Source organism: Mus musculus, chromosome 2 (assembly GCF_000001635.26).
Source record: "Mus musculus strain C57BL/6J chromosome 2, GRCm38.p6 C57BL/6J".
Classification (NCBI taxonomy): domain Eukaryota; kingdom Metazoa; phylum Chordata; class Mammalia; order Rodentia; family Muridae; genus Mus; species Mus musculus.
This window is the reverse complement of record NC_000068.7, coordinates 175,599,302-175,624,462: the sequence shown is the minus strand read 5'-3', so window position 1 is coordinate 175,624,462 and position 25,161 is coordinate 175,599,302. Positions and strand designations below refer to the sequence as shown.

Genomic DNA, 25,161 nt, shown 5'->3' with positions numbered 1-25,161 from the left:
AGAGCTGAGAGTTCTATGTCTTCATCCAAAAGCTGCTAGTGGAAGCATGACTTCCAGGCAACTGGGGTGAGAGTTTTAAGCCCACACCCACAGTGATACACCTACTCCAACCAGGTCACACCTATTCCAACAAGGCCACACCTCCAAATGGTGCCACTCCCTGGTCCAAGAATATACAAACCATCACACCATAGAAGAAGAAACCAAAGTATTCCATTACAAAACCAAAGTCACACATTATCTTTCCACGAATCCAGCCCTTCAAAGGATAATAAAGGGAAAACCCAAACACAAGGGGGAAATTATGCCCAATAAAAAGCAAGAAAGTAATCCTTCAACAAACCTAAAGGAAGATAGCAACAAGAACAGAATGCCAACTCTAGCAACAAAAATATAAGGAAGCATAATTACTGTTCCTTAATATCTCTTAAAATCAATGGACTCAATACCCCAATAAAAAGACATAGACTAACAGACTGGCTACATAAACAGGACCCAACATTTTGCTGCTTACAGGGAACGCATCTCAGGGAAAAATACAGACACTACCTCAGAATGAAAGGCTGGAAAACAATTTTCCAAGCAAATGGTCTGAAGAAACAAGCTGGAGTAGCCATTCTAATATCGAATAAAATCAACTTCCAACCCAAAGTTATCAAAAAAGACAAAGAGGGGCACTTCATACACATCAAAGGTTAAATCTTCCAAGAGGAACTCTCAATTCTGAATATCTATGCTCCAAATGCAAAGGCATCCACATTTATTAAAGAAACTTAAGATCCAAGCACACATTGCACCTCACACAATAATAATGGGAGAGTTCAACACCCCATTCTCATCAATGGACAGATCCTGGAAACTAACTAAACAGACACAGAGAAACTAACAAAAGTTATGAAAGAAATGAATTTAACAGATATCTACAGAACATTTTATCCCAAAACAAAAGGATATACCTTCTTCTTGACACCTCATGGTACCTTCTCCAAAATTGACCATATATAATCAATCACAAAAACAGCCTCAAAAGATACAAGATTATTGAAATTATCCCATGCATCCTATCAGATCACCACTGGACTAAGGTTGATCTTCAATAACAACATAAGTAATAGGAAGCCAACATTCAGGTGGAAGCTGAAAACAACACTCTACTCAAGGATAACTTGGTCAAAGAGGAAATAAGGAAAGACATTAAAGACTTTTTAGAGTTTAATGAAAATGAAGCCGCAACATAACCAAACTTATGGGACACAATGAAAGCATTCCTAAGAGGATCATACATCATGATCAATTAGGCTTCATCCCAGGGATGCAGGGATGGTTTAATATATGGAAATCCATCAACATAATCCACTATATAAACAAACTCAAAGACAAAAACCACATGATCATCTCATTATATGCTGAGAAATCAATTGACAAAATCCAACACCCATTCATGATAAAAGTCTTGGAAAGAGCAGGAATTCAAGTCCCATACTTAAAAATAATAAAAGTAATACATAGCAAACCAGTAGCCAACATCAAAGTAAATGGAGAGGAACTTGAACCAATCCCACTAAAATCAGGGACTAGACAAGGCTGCCCACTTTCTCCCTACCTATTCGATATGTACTTGAAGTCCTAGCCAGAGCAATTCGACAACAAAAGGAGATCAACGGGACATAAATTGGAAAGGACGAAGTCAAAATACCACTATTTGCAGATGATATGATAGTATATATAAATGACCCTAAAAATTTCACCAGGGAACTCCTAAACCTGATAAACAGCTTCAGTAGCTGGATATAAAATTAACTCAAACAAATCAATGACCTTTCTCTACACTAAGGATAAATAGGCTGAGAAAGAAATTAGGGACACAACACCCTTCTCAATAGTCACAAATAATACCTTGGTGTAACTCTAACTAAGGAACTGAAGATATGTATGATAAGAACTTCAAGTCTCTGAAGAAAGAAACCAGAGAAGATCTCAGAAGATGGAAAGATCTCCCATGCTCATAGATTGGCAGGTGCAGTATAGTAAAAATGGCTATCTTGCAAAAGCAATCTACAGATTCAATGCAATCCCCATCAAAATTCCAACTCAATTCTTCAATGAATTAGAAAGGGTAATTTGAAAGTTCATCTGAAATAACACAAAACCTAGGATAGCAAACTCTTCTCAATGATAAAAGAACCTCTGGTGGAATCACCATGCCTGACCTAAAGCTGTACTACAGAGCAATTGTGATAAAAACTGCATGGTAATGGTAGAGTGACAGGCAGGTAGACCAATGGAATAAAATTGAAGACCCAGAAATGAACCCACATTTGTTAAGCAGGGATGTTAAACTAGCTGAAACAGTTCTGAAGTTACCTTTTCTATAACATTTGGGTTTAACCTTGCTCTGCTTGCTCTGTCCCAGTCTGATCCTGAACTCAGGAATCTGTCTGCCTTTAAAAACATTAAAAAAAAAAAAAAGCTGAATGGGAGAATGGGATCTCCTGTGATCACCACTCCCTAAATCTCTTTATCTCCTTCCTTGGTATCTTTCTGACAAGTTAGCTACAAGACAAGTGCTTTTCTTCCTTTAGATTTGTGAAGACCCTCATGATTCAAATTGCATCATTATTTTTTGAGGAATTAACATGTTTTGAACCCATGTTTTTATATGTCTTTTCCAAGCTTTAAAGGGAAGTCCCAAAGGTCCCAGCATTTACCATTTTGCTGAAACATTAGCCACACCTTTGCCTCCTGGACTTGTGATCACCATGCAGTCATTAGCTTTAACTGGGAGGACATTGGACATTCCTTAAAGGAATATGTACATATTATTGTTTTGATTTGATTTGATTTGACTTGTTTTCTTTCTTTCTCTCTCTCTCTCTCTCTCTTTCATTCTTTCTTTCTTTCTTCCTTCTTTTCTCCTTCCAGAGATAGGCAAATTTCTGAGTTCAAGGCCAGCCTGAGTTCCAGGACAGTCAGGGCTATATATAGAAACCCTGTCTCAAAAAAAAAAAAAATTTAAAAAAATTGAGCACCAACATCTAGGCACAATATTATTGGTAAAATAGTGCACCATTTAAACTGATTGGTCTTTAGGGAATGAGGTAACTAGAATGTCCCACATCTGAAGGTGTACAAAGGTCTATCCTGTGGAATGTGTCCCCACCCCTAGGTTGGTCCCTGCCCTGTGGTCTGAGGAATGTTAATGGCCTCTCCCTTCTGTAAGGGCAAGTGTTTCATGACCTTCCCAAAGTTCCTGAGCTGACCTTTTCAGGGTCATCAGCCTTTTTCAGCTTTTCCCTACTTCAACCACAGGAGTCCCTGACTTCAAACCATTGGATGGGTGCAAGTATCTGCTTAGTCAGCTGCTTGTTGGTCCTCTCAGGAGGCAGCCTTGCTAGGCTCCACCCTATAAGCACACTGTAGAATCAGTAACAGTGTCAGGCCTTGGAGACCCCCCATGAGAAGGATCCCAATTTGTTCTGGTCACTGAAACGCCTTCCCCTCAGTCTCTTTTCCTTTTTTGTCTCTGAAGTTCTATTAGAAAGGAACAATTCTGGGTCAGAATGTTTGACTTTTGGATGGCAATCCCATCCGTCCATGTAATGTCCAGTCATTATACTGTAGGTGGATTCTACATGTTCCCTCTCCCCATTGTTGGTCATTTCATCTATGGTCCCTCCCTTTGTGTCTTGGGATTCTCTCACCTCTACCAGGACTTTAGTACAATCTAGAGATCAAGCTTCCTTGATGATGATGACTAATCATTTTGATGTTTTCTAAAGCACTTAGTATAACAGCCTTTTTTAATACACAGAGAAACCTTTGCATGTGGAAGGTTATACATGTGGTTACAGCATCTTCCCAAATTTTGATGTGAGAAGGAAGCAACAAAAATACCTTTGACAATCAAACATATTCATCTGACTCTATGATTCATTTTGAGCAGAAAAACTTGATCATTGGAATTTCTTTAGAAATATTTTTGGGAATTCCTTTCCAGTACAAATATTTGAATGAAATTCTGCACACAATTGGTGGTATTTGATGAACATAAAGCATTTAAAATACAATGTCATGAGCAGGGTCATGAGGTAGAACTATGTCAAGTTTTCTCAGAAACCACCAAATTGATTTTCAGAGTGGTTGTATAAGTTTATAATCCTAACATCAATGAAGGAGTGTTCTCCTTGCTTCCCATTCATGCCAGTATGTGTAATCTTTTGAGTTTTTTGATCTTAACCATTATGATGGGTATAAAATGGAACCCCAGAGTTGTTTTGACTTGCATTTCTCTGATGAGTAAGGGCTTTGAACATTTCTTTTTTTTTCCAAAAACAATTTTTATAGATATTTTCTTCATTTACATTTCAAATGCTATCCCCAAAGTACCCTATACATTCCCCACGTCCTGGTCCCCAACCCACCCACTCCCACTTCTTGGTCCTGGCATTCCCCTGTACTGGGGCATATGATCTTCACAATACCGAGGGTGTCTCCTCCCATTGATGGCCGACTAGGCCATCCTCTAATACATATGCAACTAGAGGCATAGAGCTCTTGGGGTTACTGTTTAGTTCATATCGTTGTTCCTCCTATAGGGTTGCAAACGCCTTTAGCTCCTTTAGTACTTTCTCTAGCTCCTTCAGTAGGGGCCCCATATTCCATCCAATAGATGTCTGTGAGCATACACTTCTGTATTCCCAGGCATTGGCATAGACTCACAATAGAGAGCTAAGTCAGGGTCCTGTCAACAAAATCATCCTGAGTGAGGTAACCCAATCACAAAAGAACTCACATGATATGCACTCACTGATAAGTGGATATTATCCCAGAAACTTAGAATACCCAAGATAGAATTTGCAAAATACATGAAACACAAGAAGAGGAAAGACCAAACTGTGGACACTTCGCCCATCCTTAGAATTGGGAACAAAACACCCATGGAAGGAGTTACAGAGACAAAGTTTGGAGATGAGATGAAAGGATGGACCATCCAGAGACTGCCCCACCCGGGGGTCCATCTCATAATCATCCACCAAACACAGACACTATTGCATATGCCAGCAAGAATTTGATGAAAGGACCCTGATATAGCTGTTTCTTGTGAGGCTATGCCAGTGCCAGGCAAACACAGAAGTAGATGCTCACAGTCAGCTATTAGATGGAAAACAGGGCCCCCAATGGAAGAGCTAGAGAAAATACCCAAGGAGCTGAAGGGGTCTGCAACCCTATAGGTGGAACAATAAAATGAACTAACTACTACCCCCAGAGTTCGTATCTTTAGCTGCATATGTAGCAGAAGATGGCCTAGTCGGCCACCATTGGGAAGAGAGGCCCCTTGGTCTTCCAAGCTTTGTATGCCCCAGTACAGGGGAAACACCAGAGCCAAGACATGGGAGTTGGTGGGTAGGGGAGCATGGGGGGAGGGGGGAAGCAACGTTTAGGGGACTTCCGGGATAGCATTTGAAATGTAAATAAAGTAAATACCTAATGAAAAATTGGAAGGAAAAAAGTCTTTCACCAGGGATTGACTGTTGAACGTATTGGAGAGGTTGGCTATTTTACCTTCAATTTTTGGTGTCAATGGCAAGTGCTGTTCTCTGTCTCTTATGGAGGCACCATCCAAATTTTTTGTTCTCTTTGTTGCCATATGACAATGTTTCCAGTTTTTTTCTCTTAGTTGAAACAATTGTGCCTAAATGAGTTCTAATATTACATGGATATGTTTAGCTTTTCTGTTTTTAGGGACTGTCTCTCAGTTTTATACATTATGTTACACAGAAGACATCGTTTTCTTCACTATGAGTATTTTCTGTATATCCATTTGATAATATCTGACAACAAATAGGTTCTTAATGTAGGTGTGAGTATTATTTTATTTAACACTTTTGCTTAGTTATTACTCAGTTTTCCGTTGACTTCATACTGTCAGAAAGCTGGGGTTTCTATGATAAGCATTCATCAGATTGAAATACTATTTATTGTGTACTATGACCAATGCTCAAGAAAAATACAGAAAATTAATAAACAGAAATTTGAGGTATATGAGCCTAGATAATGACTTAATTAATTTGTTTTTAATAGATTTTCAAATGTTAAAATGGCATTTGTGGGCTGGAGAGATGGCCCAGTGGTTAAGAGCACTAGTTGTTCTTACAGGCATCCTGAATTCAGTTCCCAGCAACCACATGGTGCCTCCCAACCATCTGTAATGGAATCCAATGCTCTCTTTTGGTGTGTTTGAAGACCACTATGGTGTACTCATTTACATAAAATAAGTAATTAAATCTTTAAAAAATGGCCAAAAAAAAAAAAAAAAAAGAACTGAATGATCCTTCCAGTCCACTAACCCCCTTTCAATAGAATAAAAGAGAATACAATACAAAAAAGATTCAAGATACAAGGACCAGCTTTGAGGACAACTGCAGGAAGGTAGTGGCGTTTGTAGGAAAGAAGCTATGTTGGGGCTGGAGAGATGGCCCAGCAGTTAAGAACACTGACTGTTCTTTTGAAGGCCTTGAGTTCAAATCCCAACAACTACATGGTGGCTTGCAGCCTTCTATAATGACATCTGACATCCTCTACTGGGGTGTCTGAAGACAGGTACAGTGTACATACATAAAAATAATAAATAAATCTTTTTTTATTTTTTTTAAAAAAGAAGCTATGTATGCAGGAGGTGACACAGCTAGAGGAGTGGGGTTACCTAAGACCTTAGAGTCAGGGCAATTTTATCATAATCTCAAATTGCTGAACAAGAAGCTATAAGTTTTTGTGTTTTCCCTGCTGAATTTTGGTCTTGTTTGGTCTGTTCATTCTTTCCTATCCTCTGACTTTTTTCTGGTAAGGTGTGTTTTATTATAACACTGTATGTTGGAAACATAATGGCTCTCTTAAGGATATGGTACAGTGTGGTCAGATAAAAATAGTTTTTACTTCTGAAAAAACTTGTAGTAGTTAAATGAGAGTGGTTCCCATAGACTCATATGTTTGAAAACTTACGTTTAGTTTGTGCAGTTCTTTGGGACAGAGAGAATACATGTGGCCATTTTGCAAGAGGTCTGGCACATGGGTGCATTTTCAGGTTTTAACATCTTCTGACCATGCCCATATTGCTAGCTACCTCTTGCCTGTGGTTCAAAATATGAATTCTCATCTCTGCCTGATGCCATGTGTTTATGCTGCCATGATTGACTCTAACACTTTGGCACTGTAAGCCTGATTTTATACCTTAAGTTATAATTTGTTTGTCCATGCTGTGTTTTTTGATAACAATAGAAAAGTCAATATACACACGTGTTGTATGGAAGGTCAGAACCCAGAAAGTCACCCCTTCCAACTATAGGAACCAGGATGGGATATTGTTCAAACTTTACCTCTAGAGCAGTTATAATCTGTCCTGTGTCTTTGAAGTTAGGAATAATCCCAAGATTGACAATTATAGACTTCCCTGAAGAAGCAACCCCTTTATGAACATTCTCCTTTACTTCTAACCCAACCAATACCAAATCATGATTCAGTCCCATCTTGTATTGAAGACTCTCATTTAAGTAATGGTGGCCCAAAACACAGGATTAAATATATACTACTCTTTATTACAGATCCAATAGGTGTTTTAAATTGTAGTTTATTTACTGAGTCAAGGTCAGCTGCATTCTAAATGAGAGCCTGTCTCAAAATAAAAAGGATGCTAAACAATCCAAACATATATATATATATATATATATGGTTTTTCGAGACAGGGTTTCTCTGTATATCCGTGGCTGTCCTCGAACTCACTTTGTAGACCAGGCTGGCCTCGAACTCAGAAATCTGCCTGCCTCTGTCTCCCAAGTGCTGGGATTAAAGGCATGTGCCACCACCGCCCATCTCTAAACTATATTTTTTAACAGCCAGTTGAAGACTATTCTTTTTCCTGTTCCAAATTAATTCTAAAGAAAAACATTCAGTAATTTCTATGCTTACTATGGTATTTTCTCTAATCATGTTCTATGTTAAAGGACAACTTTTCGTTTTGACTTGTTTTTCCCCAATAATCTTGAGATTTACATGGTGTAAATTGTTTCCAGTGTTCATGGTATGCTTTTAGAGCTGCCAGGTTTTTAACTAAATTACTAACTGCAAAGCAATTCTAGCTTTGTAATCAGCTACTATGAACCTTGGCCTTGAGTTTAAATATAAAATTTCCTGTTTTTTCACTCAGGGCTGCTATTCTCTCCTAATTCTGAGGAGATTGCAGGATTGGCCTGGAAATAAAAAAAATTTTACTTCACATCTGTTGGGAGATATTTAGACAACACTATTGTCCTGATCTCTAAATTGGGCCTCTCCCCCGAGAAGAAAAGGGGGTCAAAAGCTGGCCACGTACACACCATTGCCGATGTTCTGACCACACCCTGATACCACCAAGTTCCTGCTTCCCCAAGTAACTGCCTAAAGAATGTGCAATTCTATTGACCCCTCCCCCCGCACTGATAAGTACTTCTCCTTTTGCTTGTATTGCCCCACCCCTCCGGCTGATAAGTATCTGTACTTCCCCTTTTGCTTGTGCATTTAAGCCTTGGGCCTTTCTCAATACATTGGGGTCTTGATGCAATCCAGAACGTTTCCGTGTCATTATTTGCACAAGAACCTCGTCTCTCTCTACCACCACCCCCCCCCAATTTGGTTTTTAGGAGAAGGTCCCCTCAAGACCCTCGAATAAGTGGACCTGCTGGACCGGTCAAGTGGCCCCAGACATGGGGCACAGGTACGACCACCATCCAAACAATGGATTAAAGAGGTACCACACAGACAGTGAGACAGTGGGAGAGTCCCCCACCACTTCACTAGAGTGTCACGGATGGACATCGGACAACGGAGAGGTAAGCCTAGGCATTCAGTTGTTGTCCCATTAACCATGGGGAAGGTTCTGTCCAAAGAGGCAGTCTTTATTCAAGATATGAAGGGTTCTCTTAAGGAGAGAGGGATAAGAGTTAAAAAAAAAGGATTTAATAAAGTTTTTTTTTGTTTTATGGACGAGAGATGTCCATGGCTGGTATTGAATGGTTCCGAAATACACCCTTTAACTTAGAATAAAGTAGGCAAAGATATTAATGCTTTGATAAAACAAGAAGCTGTCCCTGAGTCCTTTTTTTAGCAATTGGGGAATCATCAGAGATCTCCTTAAACAGGCAGAAGAGGGTGGAGAAGGTGCTCGCCTCCTAGTCCTTACTGAAGATTTTTTAGAAAACTCCCGATCGCCATCTCGCAAAAGCGAAGCTAAGCTGCTGGCGCACAGTATCTATATTAGAAGGTTTAGCAGGGGAAGGCTACTTGATACCCAGTGAATGAAATAAAGTTGTTCAGTCTGTCCTCACTAGAGACAAATATTTAACTTGGAAGTCAGAGTTTAGGGCTGCCCTGAGAAGTAAAAGTAAAAGTTTAGATATAAATGGTATGATCAAACTTTGTAATGAGGTAGATGTGTTTTCTCAACAAGATTCTAAGTCTATTAACCTGGCCATTGGGGCTGCTCTACAACTAAATAAAGGAGAAAAAACTTGCTATAGATGCAACCAACCTGGACATTTTGCTAGAGAATGCCCTACACAAAGACAGAACACCCTAGTAACGAAGGTCCAGGGAAACGACCAGAGGGCCCCCCTGCGAGGCCTGTCTCCCCTAATAACAACTGCAGACAACCCCCTACCCCCCACGGGAGATTGTGCAGGGTTTCAGCAGAAAGCACATCAAGCTCGAGAGTGCGGCCTTCTTCGCCCCGAGCCCCTCATGGCCTCGGCCCGTGCCAGGTGAGCCCGAGGGGCCCGGGAGCAGCCTAGGTCCCTACCTTGGCAGACGCCAGGAGCCCTCGCCCTCGAGGCAGCCACCAGGTAGGCCTGAAGGCCAAGGCTGGGCCTTCGGGGCTTCTGCGGCCTAAGGCAGAGGGTCTGAGCAAGAACACTGTGCCATCGCAGGCCCGCCCATGGCCAAGCACACAGACCTGGATAAACCGAGGCCTCGATGGGCCTGGACAAAGGTGTGGGGGGGGCTCTTCCACTGATTTACTGTGGTCTATATTAAATGCTTCTGCTTTAGCCTTGTTGGATGAGACACAAAGAGATAATGCGTCAGAATTTAAAGATTGCTGGATGTGCTTTTCTGCTTCCCCACGCCCTTTTAAGAGGGCATAGCCTTATTTGGAAATTTTACCCTGCTTTCAGATGCTAGGCAGCTTCCCTTTGAGTCAGTTCAGCTTACCTTGACAAAACTCTCTGGCGTAGGAAGTTGTGTGTTGGGCCAGGCATGCTTCCGCGAGGCCCTTGCTAGAGATTTGCAGTAACATGTTTTGAGTAAATAAAAATGGCTTTTAAAGAGACTTCATAATGGTCAAAATATAGCTCAATTATTACTGTTACCTTATTTACAACTCCCCAATCCTACATTGTGTCAAAAAATTCATAGATTAGGTTTTATTGGAAGTTAAGAAAGCATTTCCTAAAACATATATAATTCATTTTGCCGATGGTGTTTTTGTTGGTTGCAAAAAATAGAGAGCGTTTTTGCAGATGGCTATAAAATATTTGACTAAGTGTGCACTGATAATGGCTTCAAAAAAGATTTAGCATGGTAAACTTTTAGGGTATTTGAGACATTTAGTGTATAGAGATTGTGTGTTTTCTCAAAAATTTGCCCTCAGATTAAATAAATTAGAAGTTTTAGATGCTTGCCAGAGCTGTTAGAAAATTTTGGATTTTAATCTTGGTTTGACAAGCTGCCTCTTACAAGCAGGAAAGGAAAGGAAGGGATAGAGGAAAATGGATTTTAGAACTCTCCCAGGGACAGAGAGAAATCGGGGGATGCCCTGTTTTATTCTCTCTGGCCCCTACAGGAGAAGTTCTCTACCCTCTTTCTATTGTCTATGTTTGGTGCACCAATCATGTGTCAATTCATGTAAGTTTTCTGTTTCATTGTCTGAATGATTGTTTCGTTGTCTGAATGACTGACTGTTTTATGTTTCATGTTAAAGAAAAAAAATGGTTAAAACTTTACCTGCTAAATCACTCTCAGTTTGCACAACTGAGGATCAGAGGCCCCTCCCTTTAGCCAAACATCAAGCACAGCAGGAGAGGTCCTGCTGAAAAATTTGTTTTTAAAGAAAAGGAATCTGCAAACTCTTAGTTCTAAGGCAAATAAGTTGATAGTTGTTTTTTTTCCCTAAAAAATTCTCTACAATTTTGTGAGTATTGTGTTTAGCAAATGACAAAGTGTGTTTTTATCTTATAAGTATAGCTATAAAAAGTAAAATTCTTTGATTGATCTAAATTTATAAGATTCGTGTAGCCACTTCATTTGGGTTTTGACTGGTCTTAAAGGTATAAATATAATCTGCATATCTTGGTCATAGAGAATTGGCTAATAAGTTATTTGGGTATGATTAAAAAGGTATAACACTGGTTACAAAGTTAGCTTAAGTAGTAACTCAGGGCTAGAGTCATTTTCAAACAAAAGCACCTGGCATAAACCCGCCCAGAAAATTACTCCTCTAAAGATACTCCTAAATTGACATAATATTTTATGTAATTCTTATCCTAAAAGGAAGACTTATAGAGATAAGTTTTTAAAACAATGTCTCTTTAATAGAACATTAAAATTTACACTGTCATGCATTCATGAATTGGCAGCCAAACTTCGTAACGTGATAGTGATGTTTCTAGTATTGATTTTAAGGAGAATAAATTGTTTAAAATTGGGTCTTGCTTTCCAAAAGTTATAGATATATTCTAATATTGCAACGGAAACTTAAAAATTATGGTTAAAATTGCCAGTGTTCCATTGACTGCAGCTTGAAGATTGATTTCAAATTTAAGATCTTTATTTCACCTGTATATTGTAATTAAGATAATTATAAGAGTAATCATCTTTAAAAAAGAGTATCAAAAATTAGAGGCATAGACAGTTAAATTGTTCCTCTAAAATCGGTCCTTATTACAGGAAGGCCAAAATGCTCAGATTAAAAAATATTTTATGTTTGAGTTAATGCAGGGCTCAAGGCAGCCCAAAAAAAGCTTGTAACCTTCTTTTATCTTGCAAACAGTGCCTGACAAAGTTTGCCCTGTGTTCAAGGGAATTTTCAGATGTTTAAAATAATGCTTAAATTCGAAGAGTTTTGCTTTTAATGAACTGGTGATCACTAGATAATTTTGCCTGTAGGTATGGCTAACATAGCTTTACAATATGTAAGAAATTTTTATTGTCTGCTTCAATACAAGAAACAAAGTTTAACTCTTTCAGTATATATTGTTTCCTAAATGAAAATTACTCTATTAGCCAATGCCTCTAAAGGAAAGTTTAAAGTTCTGGGGAATAATTGTTGCTCCATAAGATTCAGAGGCAATATTTTTAATATTTAGGGTTTTAGTTATACTGGAAAATTGTGGTAAAATTTGCTTTAAATTTTTATTTTCAAAAGCTTCCAGGAGATGTTAATTGGCTAAAGACCTTACCTTAAACTCACCACAGGAGAACCTAAGCCTTTGTTAGGTGCTATCAAGTGAGATTCAAATTAACTGGTGAGAACCAAAAAGGCTTTAAGAGAAAGTAGAGGAAAAGTCTATAATCTATTGGTATCGATTATAATTGGTGGTAATCAAATATTAGCTACATATTCTAGTTATTGTTATTAAATGTGTCCACAGCTATTCTTTGGCAGGAAAAATCATTAAAGTAAAATCATTCTTCTTCACCTTAAAGTTTTAACATCCTATTATAAAGCTGCTGTGGTGCTAATTAAGAATTCCTTGTTCCAAACAGCAATTGTTTATTGCAAAATATTGATATTTGACCTATTGCATACCATCATTTTAAATAAAATTGATACTCATCCTAAAAATAGGTTAAAAATTGCTTATATACATGCTTTTGTATCTTCTATAAATTCATGCATGCATGCATCCCATTTACTGTATTTAAAAACAACCCTTCTATGGGAAAAAAGTATATGTGAATTGATCACATGTTTATTCTTTCGAGTTTCTGCCTGCTTCAGCACAGATAATTAAATTATGTGCTGTAGATGGTGTTTTAAAATGTAAAAGATTGCCTGTAAAAGATCTCTTAAGACAATGCCACGCTAGATTTATATCCCAGGTAGATTATGGATCTTATACAAAAATAATTGGCCATATAATCTCATTCTTTCCATCATCAAAATAGTAATGGCTTAAAATAATAATTTGGTACTTCAAATAAATAAATAAATAAATAAATATGCATGTCATATTGTAAAGATTTGCTCTCAGTGTCCTCAGTTTCTACCTGTTCCACACATTGGTGTTAATTCTCGAGGATTTATACTTCATCAATTATTGCAAAAGGATACTCATTTTTAATAAAAAAAATATACACATGACTATTGATACCTTTTTAGTCTTTCTAATTACAACTACTTTAACAAGAAAAACAACTAAAAGTATAGTTAATCATTGCCTGTGTTGATTTTTTTTCTTGGTGTTCTAAATCAAATTAAAACTGGCTATTACAACCCAAGATTTGAGATGTTTTGTCAACAGTTTAATGTTACACATGTTACTGAGATATTTTATGATTCTCAAAGACAAGGTATTATAAAACTTTAAAAACTATATCTTCTTTAAAAACAAAGAAGGGGAGAAATTATATCCCTGTGCACATTATTTGGATCACATTTTTGTGAGAAATTATATCCCCGTGCACATTATTTGGATCACATTTTTGTGAGAAATTATATCCCTGTGCACATTATTTGGATCACATTTTTGTTTTTGGAAAAACTGGATATAATAGTGTCTAGGGCAGATAATAAGGATCTACTTATTGGCACATGCCATGATCCTGTTCAGATACTTAATATGGGGAAAACAGGGAATGTTTCTGTTTTTTCCACAGAATGCTTACAAGAGCATGCTAGCTTCCAATGTGACAGGCTGACCTGTGACCTGTGAGTGCCCTGACAGTGATGACCAGAAAGCTGTGTTGAGTGCACAAAAGAGGAGAAATCTGAGAGCAGCCACTTACAAACAGATAAAGAAACTTCATATCTCCACCATGGGCTGCAGCAAGGGGTACCAACCTGGTGCCAACTTAAAATAAAAACAACTAAAAAAGCTGACTAATGAGGCAAAAAGACTGGTACAGAGAATGTACAAGATGCTTTCGTCAGAGACACTGTTTTTGTCCATTCAGGCCAGATCCTTATAGCTATGAAAGTTTGTGTACCTTACCTATATGCTTATTGTTAGATAACTTTAAGAGATAAGATCGCCAATCTTGGCAAGTCTTTTTATATTCATTATAATTCTTGTCAATCAATTTATTGTGTAGATCCTAATTTAGATAAGAAATCTACTGTTATGGTTTTGTAAGAGACCTGCTTATGTTTTGCGACCTATTAGAGTTAGAAAATGATCCTTGGTTTAATAATCTGAAAATGCAAACTTTAAAAAGGTATCTACCACAGCTTTAGATTAGCAGCTACGTACTGCCCATTTTGTTAATGATAAGCATAGAAATATTTCCATAGCTTTGTCAGAGCAACATATTATATAGATAAAAATTTGGAGGCAAAAGATAGCATCCTAGATAGTCCTTGAGCTGACCATGGGCTTGGAATTCAGAAAGAAAGTTGCCTATTCAGTGACATTCAGAATTACCTCTGGCATTACACTATCACTTTGAATAAAGGCTAGGTTACTTCCTTACACAGGAATCTACTATCACCTACGAAGAAGGAAGTTTAAGACCTAAAGAGGAACCAGAGTAGATACTTAGAACTATAGATAGCTGAGTTACACCCATACACACGCATTTACAATGCCCTAGGAGAAAGGTGGACTACTAAAACTGGTTTTCAACCTCCCCCTGACCTTGTTGCCCTCCCTTTTAGGACCCCTATTGGGACTCCTATTATTGCTCTCCTTCGGTCCTTGGGCATTTCAAAAATTGACCCAATTTGTTAAATCTCAAATTGATTCATCTCTTTCAAGTACATTTGTTTCAGTTCATTACCATCGGCTGGACGTTGGCGATAACAAGCAGGTTACTAGAAAAGAGTCAGACGTAGATACTGCTTCATCACCCTCATTTAAGGGAGAGAGACTCAATTTCCATAAAATGCTTAAGTAAGATCATTCCCCTCCCCCTAAATTCGGCCATCAGTCTCATGCCACAAATCATTTATAGATTGCCGTAGTCTGTGCTTCCGACATGGTAATATACGTTCTCGCCACACTGGAAACTAAACAGTCCTCCCAGGCTAGACACATAGAAAAGTTGGAACTTGAAGCAGTCGCCCGTGAGAGTTGTAAGACTAAGTACTGCACAGAGATTAGTCTGGAAGCTGTTAATCTCTGAGAGGCATGTCTGATTGCATGAAGGTTGAGTGCCCTAGGGTCCTTCCCCCAAGAAAAATGGCACAGGAGCAGGTCAGGGTTACTCTGGGTAAAAATCTGTGGGCATGAGAGTCAATCCTGTATATGGCCCCTAACATTGCACACTGGGGATCAGACCTCTACCTCTACCCATGGAGCTTGCTTCGTTCCTAAATCCCTTTGCTGGCCCAGGTTATACCCAACAGACTGGGACCATTAATTCAAGCCTCATAGATGACTTGTCCTTGGGTCCTTCGTGGTTTTAGAGAATCACCCAGTGAGCAAACAGACGTTTAGGCGATCGTTAAAAACGTGGCTACAGATTTATTATACAATATGCCTTTATAAAAATATTAAAATGGGGGAGATGTTGGGAGCTATTAAGACAACTCTTGATCTCTGAATTGGGCCTCTTCCCCCGAGAAGAAAAAGGGGTCAAAAGCAGGACACCGAACACATGGATTCTGAGAACCAGGGGATGTTCCAGCCCTAGGTCATCACCGATGTCCTGACCACACACTGATACCACCAAGTTCCTGCTTCCCCGTGTAGCTGCCAAAAGAATTTCTATTGCCCCCCTCACATAAGTACTTCTCCTTTTGCTTGTATTGCCCTACCCCTCCCACTGATAAGTATCTGTACTTCCCCTTTTGATTGTGCATTTAAACCTCGGGCCTGGCTAATACATTTGGGGGCTTTGATGCATTCCAGAACGGTTTCCGTGTAGTTATTCGCACAAGGCCCTCGTCCCTCTCTACCCCCCATTTGGTTCTTAGGAGGAGGTCCCCTCGAGACCCTCGAATACCTGGACCTGCTAGACGGGTCAGAAAGGCTGACAGATTACTGATTTCAGGATCAGCCTGGGAAAGAGCAAATTTAGTCTCATGTGTGGTAGAAATGGTAATTTCAGGCCTGGGTCGCACCCAGCCAGTTTGAGCTTAGCCTTTATGCTTCACAGAGGCAGGCAGATATCTGCTTTTATAAGTTTAAAAGAAAATGTGTGCTTGCTATCTCATAAGAATTAAGTTCCTGTGGACACAGGATGCTATTTTAAGACCATCAAAAGGAAACCTGGAGTAAATGGCTGGGTTGAGAGATATAATAATAGATTCTGGTTATGGTATGCAGGAGATGAACTATTGAGTGAATTTTTTAGAATAGCAGGAGATAGCTGCTTGGTGAAGAGTCTCCAGCAGAACATAGACAGAGAGCTGTCTGGAGACCTGCAGAGCAAGCAGATCAGAAAGAAAACAGAATACAGCGAAAGGAGGATGGGAAGCTGTCTCCTGCAGAGCATAGACTGACAGCTTGGTCACAGGACTTGACTACCAGTCCTTTGTTTTCATGCTCCCAGATACCCCTTCTCTCTCTACCACTCTCCAAGCCCAGGCTTGGTCCTTGGCAACAGAGGTACACTTTGATATCATTAATCTTAAATCTAGATGTCAGGATTCAGAGCAAATGCACCACTTATGTAACCATCCAAGTCATTGCCACGTACCAGCTTATACTCAAGTATTTTGATAGAAGTGTAGCTACAGATGAGTGAACTCCCATTTGAGTGCTAGGAAGTGAAATGGGTTTGAGCAGTGCTCTTAACAACAACTGAATGATCCCTGTAGCCCACTAACCTACTTTCAATAAAATAAGAGAGAGTGCTATACATTATAGATTTGAGATACAAACACCAGCTTTGAGGAAAGCTGAAAGAAGATAGTGACTTTGAGGAAACAAAGCTGTGTGTGCTTCAGGTGACAGAACTAAAAGGGTGGGAATACCTAAGACCTTGTGACTTATGCAATTTCATCATAATCTCAAGTTGCTGAACAAGAAACTATTAGTTTTGATGGATTCCCTGTTGAATTTTGGTCTTGTTTGTTCTGTTTATTGTTTATAATGCTCTGATTCTTTCTGGTAAGGCTTCTTTTGTGACATTGTATGTTGAAAGCATAATAGTCTCTCTTTAGGATATGGTAGAGTCATGTTAGATAAACAGGTGTTTTCACGTTTGAGGAGACAGATGGTAGTTAATTTAATATGGCTCCCGTAGACTCATAAGTTTGAATACATGTTTCCTAGTTTGTGGAACAGTTTGGGAAGGAACACAGGTCTGCCTTTTTGGAAGAGGTGTGACACTTGGGTGCATTTTCAGGCTTTAACATCTTCTGACCACGCCCATATTGCAAGCTCCCACTTTCGTGGAGTTCAAATTATGAGTTCTCAGCTGTCCCTTGATTTACAGCTAAGACCTGTACTACAAGATGTACTTTCTAGATGCATTTATATCCTACATTTTTATAATTTATGGATGATTGTGGATGACTATGAGGTAAGAATGCCCTTCAATATCTCAGTTTTTACATTTGACCATCTTCAGAAAAGGATTTAACTTGATATTCATAGGAGTTGGCAAACCTATGTGTAAATGTGTCTAGATTCCCTGAGTAAAATCTCAATGCTCCCACACTTGAAGAAATGCATTGCAAAATCTTTTGAAGCTAATCTGATTTGTTGACTGTGAGAGCCATCCAACTTGAATCCAGGAGGAAGAAGTGGAAATACCTTCTGAGTGCTGTGATTGGAGCTCAAGCAAGCTCCAAATTTGCAAAGCAGTGAGCATAGTGTTACTGCCCACATGGGGGTAGAAGCAGGCAGTTGAATAGCAGGGATGTGAAGTCTTACGTTCTCCCAGGGGCTTGATGGGAGGACAGACCGGTAAGCAATTGGACGAGAGGTTCTTGTGCTAATGAACTTCAAGTCTACAGATCTGGAAAACTTTTGGCCAAAGCTGGAACCTCTATGCTGTGTCTCTTTAACACACTCTAACCCTAAGGGTGGTGCTCATGTCACTCAAGACTCAATAGCCAATCAGAACCTCCACATGGACCTGCCAGTCAGAAGAGGAGGCGGTTCTTCCGGGTCAAGCTTGCAAGCTCCTTTCTGTAACTCAGCAGTCATGAGAGTTTCTGTGTGATGTGTTATGCGTGACTCTACTGGGTGTTGTGAGAGGAGGTTAGTCAAGCTCAGAACTCCAAACATGGTAAGTGCCAGGTCATCTCCTGCGGTGCCGTCGGTGTGGGGAAAAGAGGGGAGTGGGAGAGAACTCGCTTCTGGCCAGAGTTCCATTGCCCTGGGCAGGCAGGAGCAGGAGGACTGCAGGACGCTTTCCACATGGCCCCGGGTGGCTGTCTGGCCGTGGGAAGGCACGGACCCAACTCGGTGGGTGGTGGACAAGGGCAGCTCTAGGCACCAGGTTCCCAGCCTCCAGCATCCCACGCGGGATACCAGGGAAGAGCTTAGGACAGAATGGGGTCCCCGGGGTGGAACTAGGCTTCGGGGCCAAAAGGAGGAGAAGTCTGGGAGAGGGTTCGCTGAATGCTTCCCACGCGAGCGAGAGTCCTTGGTCAGGTCCGGGGCTGGAGTACAGGATGGCCTTCTGGCGGGAGGTTTTCTTTTTAATTTTTGTTACTGTGTGAATTTGATTGCAGTTTGGCTGCAGGGCTTCCCAAGTATGAAGCAGAGATGGCTGCACTGGACATTGCCTGTATAATTTAATAATGTTCTTTAATTGCAAAGAAAGGCTCTGTGACTTTAAAAAGGAAAATAAGTGCTCTGGGAGACTGGAATAGTCTATCGAATTTAAATTTCCCGGACTAGGGCTCTGTCTGCAACTGTGGCAGATTTGCTGAGCCAGGAAAGCTTCAGCTGTCTGAATTATTTGCTCTGTGATCTTACAGTGGAGGAGCTGCTGTTGTCTGAGTCCCAGCTGTGTTTTCCAGGCTAATGAGGGACTCTGTCCATGCCTCTCTATCAGGAACCCTAGTGGAAGGTACTATGCGGTTCTTTATGGGAGTCTCTTCAGAGCCATCTGTTGCAAACTGTGAAGAAGGCCAAAAGCCATGTCATGGTGATTGTAAAGTGTCTCCTTTGCCAGGCCAGAAGGAGCAAGTTTGCAGAGCTATTAGAGTCAGATCTGCTGGTACCAAGGACCGTGGTTCTGTTGGTCCATGTGGTGATCATAGCAGAGGCCCTTGTCCTTTGACTCTTCCTGAGTGTGGATTAATAGGGGTGTGGGAAGCTCAGTAGCCCTAGTATCGTATGGGCCTGGGTACCAAAGGTTTTCCGCGGAAATTTCTGGCCAGCCTTGGTGCGAGGGTTCCAGCAAATACAAAAAAATGCAGGCAAGGAGGGGAAGTTGCAAACCTGCTTCTGCTGTGCCAGTCAACTCCACCTCCGTCTCTGCTGTGCTATGCCATAATTCTGTCCCTCCCTGCACTGAGTAGGGTCCCCAAGTCCACTGGGGGCTTGGTCAGTAATGTTTTTCTTCAGATACTTGGCAGTTCCCTTGTGCAGGGTTGTTTTATTAGACTTCTCCTGAGTTTTTCCCAGTGTATGCTAGTTTCTGCAGACTTCATAGAGGTCTCCATTTCTTTCCACTTATCCCTGTAAGTAGGATACAAGATGCTACTCTTAAAAAGTTTACTTGGCATAAGACATAGCTTGTGTAAGCTCTTCCCACTGCAGCTGTTGTAAATTCTACCTTCTACTTTTGCTATTTTTCTTATCTCCTGGGAACTCCAACTCAGAAACCCATCACTGGAAAATGGCTTGCTATTTCAGGGCTCTGAGGCACTTAATAAGTGATTCTGGGGGTCTTTGCTGTGTAAATCTCCTAGCTGTCTCAAGTAGGATTTGTAATCTCTAGTCCATATTTAAATTGTTCAAAATAACCTGGGGACTGAACAGGAAAGAAACTTATGGATGAGAGCATATGTGGAATTCAAAACCTGTCTTTGGCTGCCTGGTGTTTGAGCATTAGCCGCAGCTGAATCCATGCTGTCATTAAGAAATTTTTCCCAATTAATATTTTAGTTGTATATGAAGCGATTTCTTTCTGGGATGACATGTTAATTCTGGGAGAGCTGTCTCGTCTTCCCCTCATAGAGATGTTTCTAAGACAAGCTATGTTGACTCAGGTAGCCTTGATCCTGGTCTGCTGCTCCCCAGAGCAATGACCTTGCTTTCCTCTTGATATAAATTCCTAAATTTTTGAGTTAAAGAATGTAGCAAAATAGTGTTTTATAATAGCTCATTTGAGTCATATAATGAACTGTTCATTTCTTCTACCTTCAGTAGAGAACAGGAGCAATGGTTTACTGTTATCTCTGTCAGGTGAAGTAGGGCAGGAGATAGCTAGATTATAGACGAAAGCTTAAGGGAATCTGCTCCAGGTGTCACCATTCCAGTGAAGGATGAGAGTCAGGCAGGATGAATACTTTTGTAATTTCGTGAAATGTATTAAATAATGCATGTGATTAAATAAAACTAGATTGGTGGGTGCTTAGTTTGTGCAGGTTAGCTTGAGCCAGTGATAATGAATTTCTCTTTTAGGATCTGTACTATATAGATAGAATGTATCAAAAATGGAAAACACATGCCATTAGCTGGAGCTGTGTGTGTCAGATTATAGATCTCAGTAGTTAACAAAGCACATAGGAACAAGGTCAAACACTATCTTATTAATATCATTCCTTCAACTAAGAAAGGTCTGATCTTTTTCATATCAGTACAGTGTTATATTTTCCCAATATAGGTGTGGGTTTGTTGTTATTATGTTTGTTTTGACAACCCACTGAGGACAATGTGCTGATTAACAAGAGTGCTCCACAGTGTCTGACATGTGTCCTAATTGCTCTGAGCCTTCGCTCATAGCCATTGGGTGAAAGTACTTGCAGTTTACCTGGACCCAGCCTGAACCCACAACACAAAATCTTATGTCCTAAAATCTCTCTTCAGTTACTAATATTTGGGCACTGACCACCTGTGGACAGTTTGGTAACTCCAATTTCAGCTGATTGATGGGGAAATGTAAGCTATCCACCTTGATTCCAGGAGGAAGAAGGGGAATTGCCTCCTGAGCGCTGGAATTGGAGCTCAGGCAAACTCCAAACTTTCAAAGCAGTGAACCCAGGGGCACTGCCCAGAAAGGGGAGAGGCAGGCACTTAGGCAGCAAGGATCAGGAATCTTAGCCTCTCCCAAGGGCTTGCGAGAGAACAGAGTATTGGAGGAGACACACTGGTGCTACTGAACTGCAAATCTGCAGATCTGGAAAAGGATTGGCCCAGACTGGAACCACTTGGCTGCATCTCTACAGCACACTCTAACCCTAAGCCTGGTGTTCACTTCACTCAAGACTCAATAGCGAATTAGAGCCTCCACATGGAGCTGCCAGTCAGAAGAGGAGGTGACTCTTCCAGGTACTAAGCCTGCATGTTCCTCTGTGTAACTCAGCTGATCTCAGTGTTTCTGTGGAACCGGTTCTTATTTTTGCTGGTTGCTGTGAGGTTAGCTCAGGCAAACTTAGAACTTCAGACATGGTAAGTGCAATGTCATCTCCCACAAAGAGGAGGAGCAAGCATCTTAGCAAAGGATGATTGTGTAATATCTCTTCCCAGAGGCTGGATTGTCAGCATCAGCCAGACAGATGGGGACATCTGTGAGGTCCTTTGTGGACCTACTCTCTCCTTTTGGTCCCAGCTGTGTCCTCTGAGTAACTTTATTATAAGACTGCATCTTGTCAAAACCTTTGTGTCAGGGGCTTGTGTGGAGAAATATACTTGGCAGGATGAGAACCAGAGGAACAGCTTACTGTGTACACTGTCAGGTAAAAGAGTGCTGACAAGAGCTAGGTCACAGACCAAAGGAAAAGGGAGTGTGCTGCAGGGGTCACTGTTATGGAGAAGGACCTGATTCAAGGACTGAGAATGATTTTGTAATTTTACAGACTGTATCCATGTATGGATGTAATTTAGTAAACCTAGATTGAAGGGTGTTTTATTTGATCAGGTTAGCTTGAGCCAGTGGGTAAGGAATTCCCATTTTAGGATCTGAATTATGTAGATTTGTGCAATCCTTGTTGACAAATTTAATTGAGCTCAGAAATGTAAAACACATGCCATTCGCTGTAGCTGTGTGTGTTAGATTATAGATCTTAGTAGTTAACAAAGCACTTAGGGACAAGGTCAAACACTATCTCATAAATGCCTTTCCTTCTACCAAGATAGGCCTGATCTTTTTCAAATCAGTATAGTGACATATTTTTCAATTATATTTATCTTTTTAAAAAGCCAATATTTGGTATTATTTTTTAAATTTTTATTTTCTTTATGTATAGGTGCTCTGACCTCTTACTTCTTCCTATTCTCCAATATTTCCCAGAAATCAATAATTTAATTCCTATTTTTAAAGAGATTACATATCTTACTGTTTACAGCAACATTGGTAGCTCAGGCTTTCCTTATGCCATGTAGTTAAGCCTTGCTTTGAGCACCTGAACCTAAAACCTTCCTTGCTCTTTCTGAGGGTAGAAGACATGGCTTCGGTGATTAACACCTGTAGCCTAACAGCAGAGGATTAAGCAGTGTGGCCTTTGCTCTATCTCAGAAGGAACTGCTGGTCTCTAACTTTTAGCCTGCAGGTCAGAAGTCACAGGAAGAAAATGAGACACTCAAAGAAGTGGTTATGGAGTTTTTACTAAGTTGTCAAAAGTTACCTATGAAAGCTATCTAAGAGGAAAAGCGAAAAGATCCTAAGTGGGGAAAGGCAAAAAAACTTCTCCTTTCTCTTTTCCATATCTCCTTGTCCTCTGTACTTATAAATCTTTCAGAATACCTGATCACATGTTACTGAGTACACTACAAGTTCACACAAAAAATCAAATCATAAATTGAGAGAGAAGTTTACAACAGAGAATGGTTATTAGTAAAACTAGATTGGTGGGTGTTTATTTTGGGCAGGTTAGCTTGAGCCAGTGAGTGATGAATTCCCATTTTATGATCTGTATTATAAGATATGTGCAAACCTTGGTGACATATTTAAGTGATCTCAGAAATATAAACACGTGCCAGTAGCTGTAGCTGTGTGTGGCACATTATAGATCTCAGTAGTTAACAAAGATCATAGGGGCAAGGTCAAACACTATCTTATTATTGCCATTCCTTCTACCAGGAAGGGCATGATCTTTTTCAAATCAGTACAGTAATATATTTTTTCATTTATTTTTTTCTTTTTAAAAAGTTCATTTTTGGTATTAGATTTTAAATTTCATTTTCACTATCCATGGGTGATCTCTTAAGTGTTTCTGTTCTCCAATATTGCCCCAAAATTAAGAATTTCATTCCTGTTTTTAAAGAGATTTCATATCTGTCTGTTTAGAGAAACATCTCCTGTAGCTCCTACTTTCTTTATGCCATGCAGTTAAGACTTGCTTTGAACTCCTAATCCTCCCTCTGCTGCCCAGGGCTTGGAAAACAGTCCTACAACTCCTGTCAAGCTGGGTTCTGACTGATCAGTGAGACAAAAGACACCAGGGAATGAGTGTTGTCTAACCTCCCTGGGTTACAGGGTTACAAATTAGGGGATTACAAATAAAGAGGGACAGATATAAGGTTGAGTTCACTGACCAACTTTGAAGCTGGTATACTTGCAGCACAGAAAAGGAGGAGGAATAAGGTAGGTGAGGCCTTTCTGCTTTGGCAGTAGTTGACATTCACTGTGAGGAGTCGAGTAATCAATTTTGCACAATCAGTTAAATTCCATACTGGTCATCTTCAGGCATTTTTCAGATTAGGGCAATGTCAAATGAGATCACAGGCCCTCGTTGTGACACCATATTGCTGGCATACCTCGCCATCTACCCCAGCAATAGGACTGCCAATCTCCCAGCTGCCATTCCTTATGCAATCCAATCATTTAGGAACTGGGCTTTTCATCTATCATTAATCATCTTGATCTGGCTCTTGCTTCTGCCCTCCTTCCTCTCTCCACAAGGTCCCAGGTCATGTCTACTCTATACTATCCCAGGTATAATTGGGTCTGGCTATGTTCACTCTTTTGTGTATAATATACTTTCTCCTCCACCATACTTAGGAGCAGTGATGTCCTTACATTTTATTTCTTCTTTTTCTTCCTTTTTCTCGCCCAATAACTGCTTCTAGTTTTAAAAGTCATAGTCACATTCACTTTTAAATTATTGTCAATGTATGAATTTGATTGCAGGTTGGCTGCAGGACTTCCCCAGTAAGAAGTAGAGGTGGCTGTAGTGGGTATTGCATGCATAATTGAATATATAAAGAAAGGACCTTGGGCCTTTAAGTGGAAATTACTTGGTCTCCAGGACTAGAACATTCTTATAAATGTAAATTTTCCAGACTAGGGCCATGTCTGCATGTAGGGTGTAACAGCCTAGCTTGGAAGGTTTTAGCTGTCTAAATCTTTTGCTCTGTGATCCCACAGTGGAAGGAGCTGCTGTTGCCCTGAGGCCCAGCTGACTTTTCCATGCTAATGAGGGACTATGGGCAGGACTAACAATCAGGAACACTAGGGGAAGGTAGCTTGCAGATTCTCTACAGGATTCTCCTCAGATGCATGTGTTACAAGCTGCCTGGAAGACCACAAGCCATCCCCTGGTTATTATAGTAATCTCCATTGACAGTACAGGAGAAGCAAGTCTGCAGAGCTATTTGAGTCCGATCTGCTGGTTCTAAATGGACTGTGGGTCAGAGTGTGGTTCTGTTGGTACATGTAGTGATCATAACAGAGGCCCTTGTCCTTTGACTCTTCCTGAGTGTGGATTTACAGGGGTGGGGGTAGCTTGGTAGCCCTGGGAGTGGCAAGGTATGGAACTTAAATGTCACTCTGCAGTGTGCATATACAGGCATTGCCTTTGGTGTGCCATAGGACAACATTGGAAAAGTAATGGTTTGATTTCTAGAATTC

The 25,161-nt window shown here is 40.2% G+C and overlaps 1 protein-coding gene across 3 annotated transcripts in view; it reads left to right on the top strand.

Annotated features, from left to right (window-relative positions):
• The window catches only part of Gm4724 (predicted gene 4724), a 286,090-nt gene that overhangs the window by 79,664 nt on the left and 181,265 nt on the right, over positions 1-25,161 (top strand). The window contains exon 1 of one of the 3 annotated variants that reach the window (XM_017314489.2): positions 18,264-18,423. The exons of 1 other annotated variant lie outside the window; for it this stretch is intronic. In XM_017314489.2, the coding sequence (XP_017169978.1) occupies positions 18,364-18,423 (60 nt within the window). In that variant the 5' untranslated portion in view covers positions 18,264-18,363. Of the gene's footprint in view, positions 1-18,263; positions 18,424-25,161 lie in introns of those variants that run through there. One more of the 3 variants, XM_030246016.1, reaches the window with a different exon arrangement.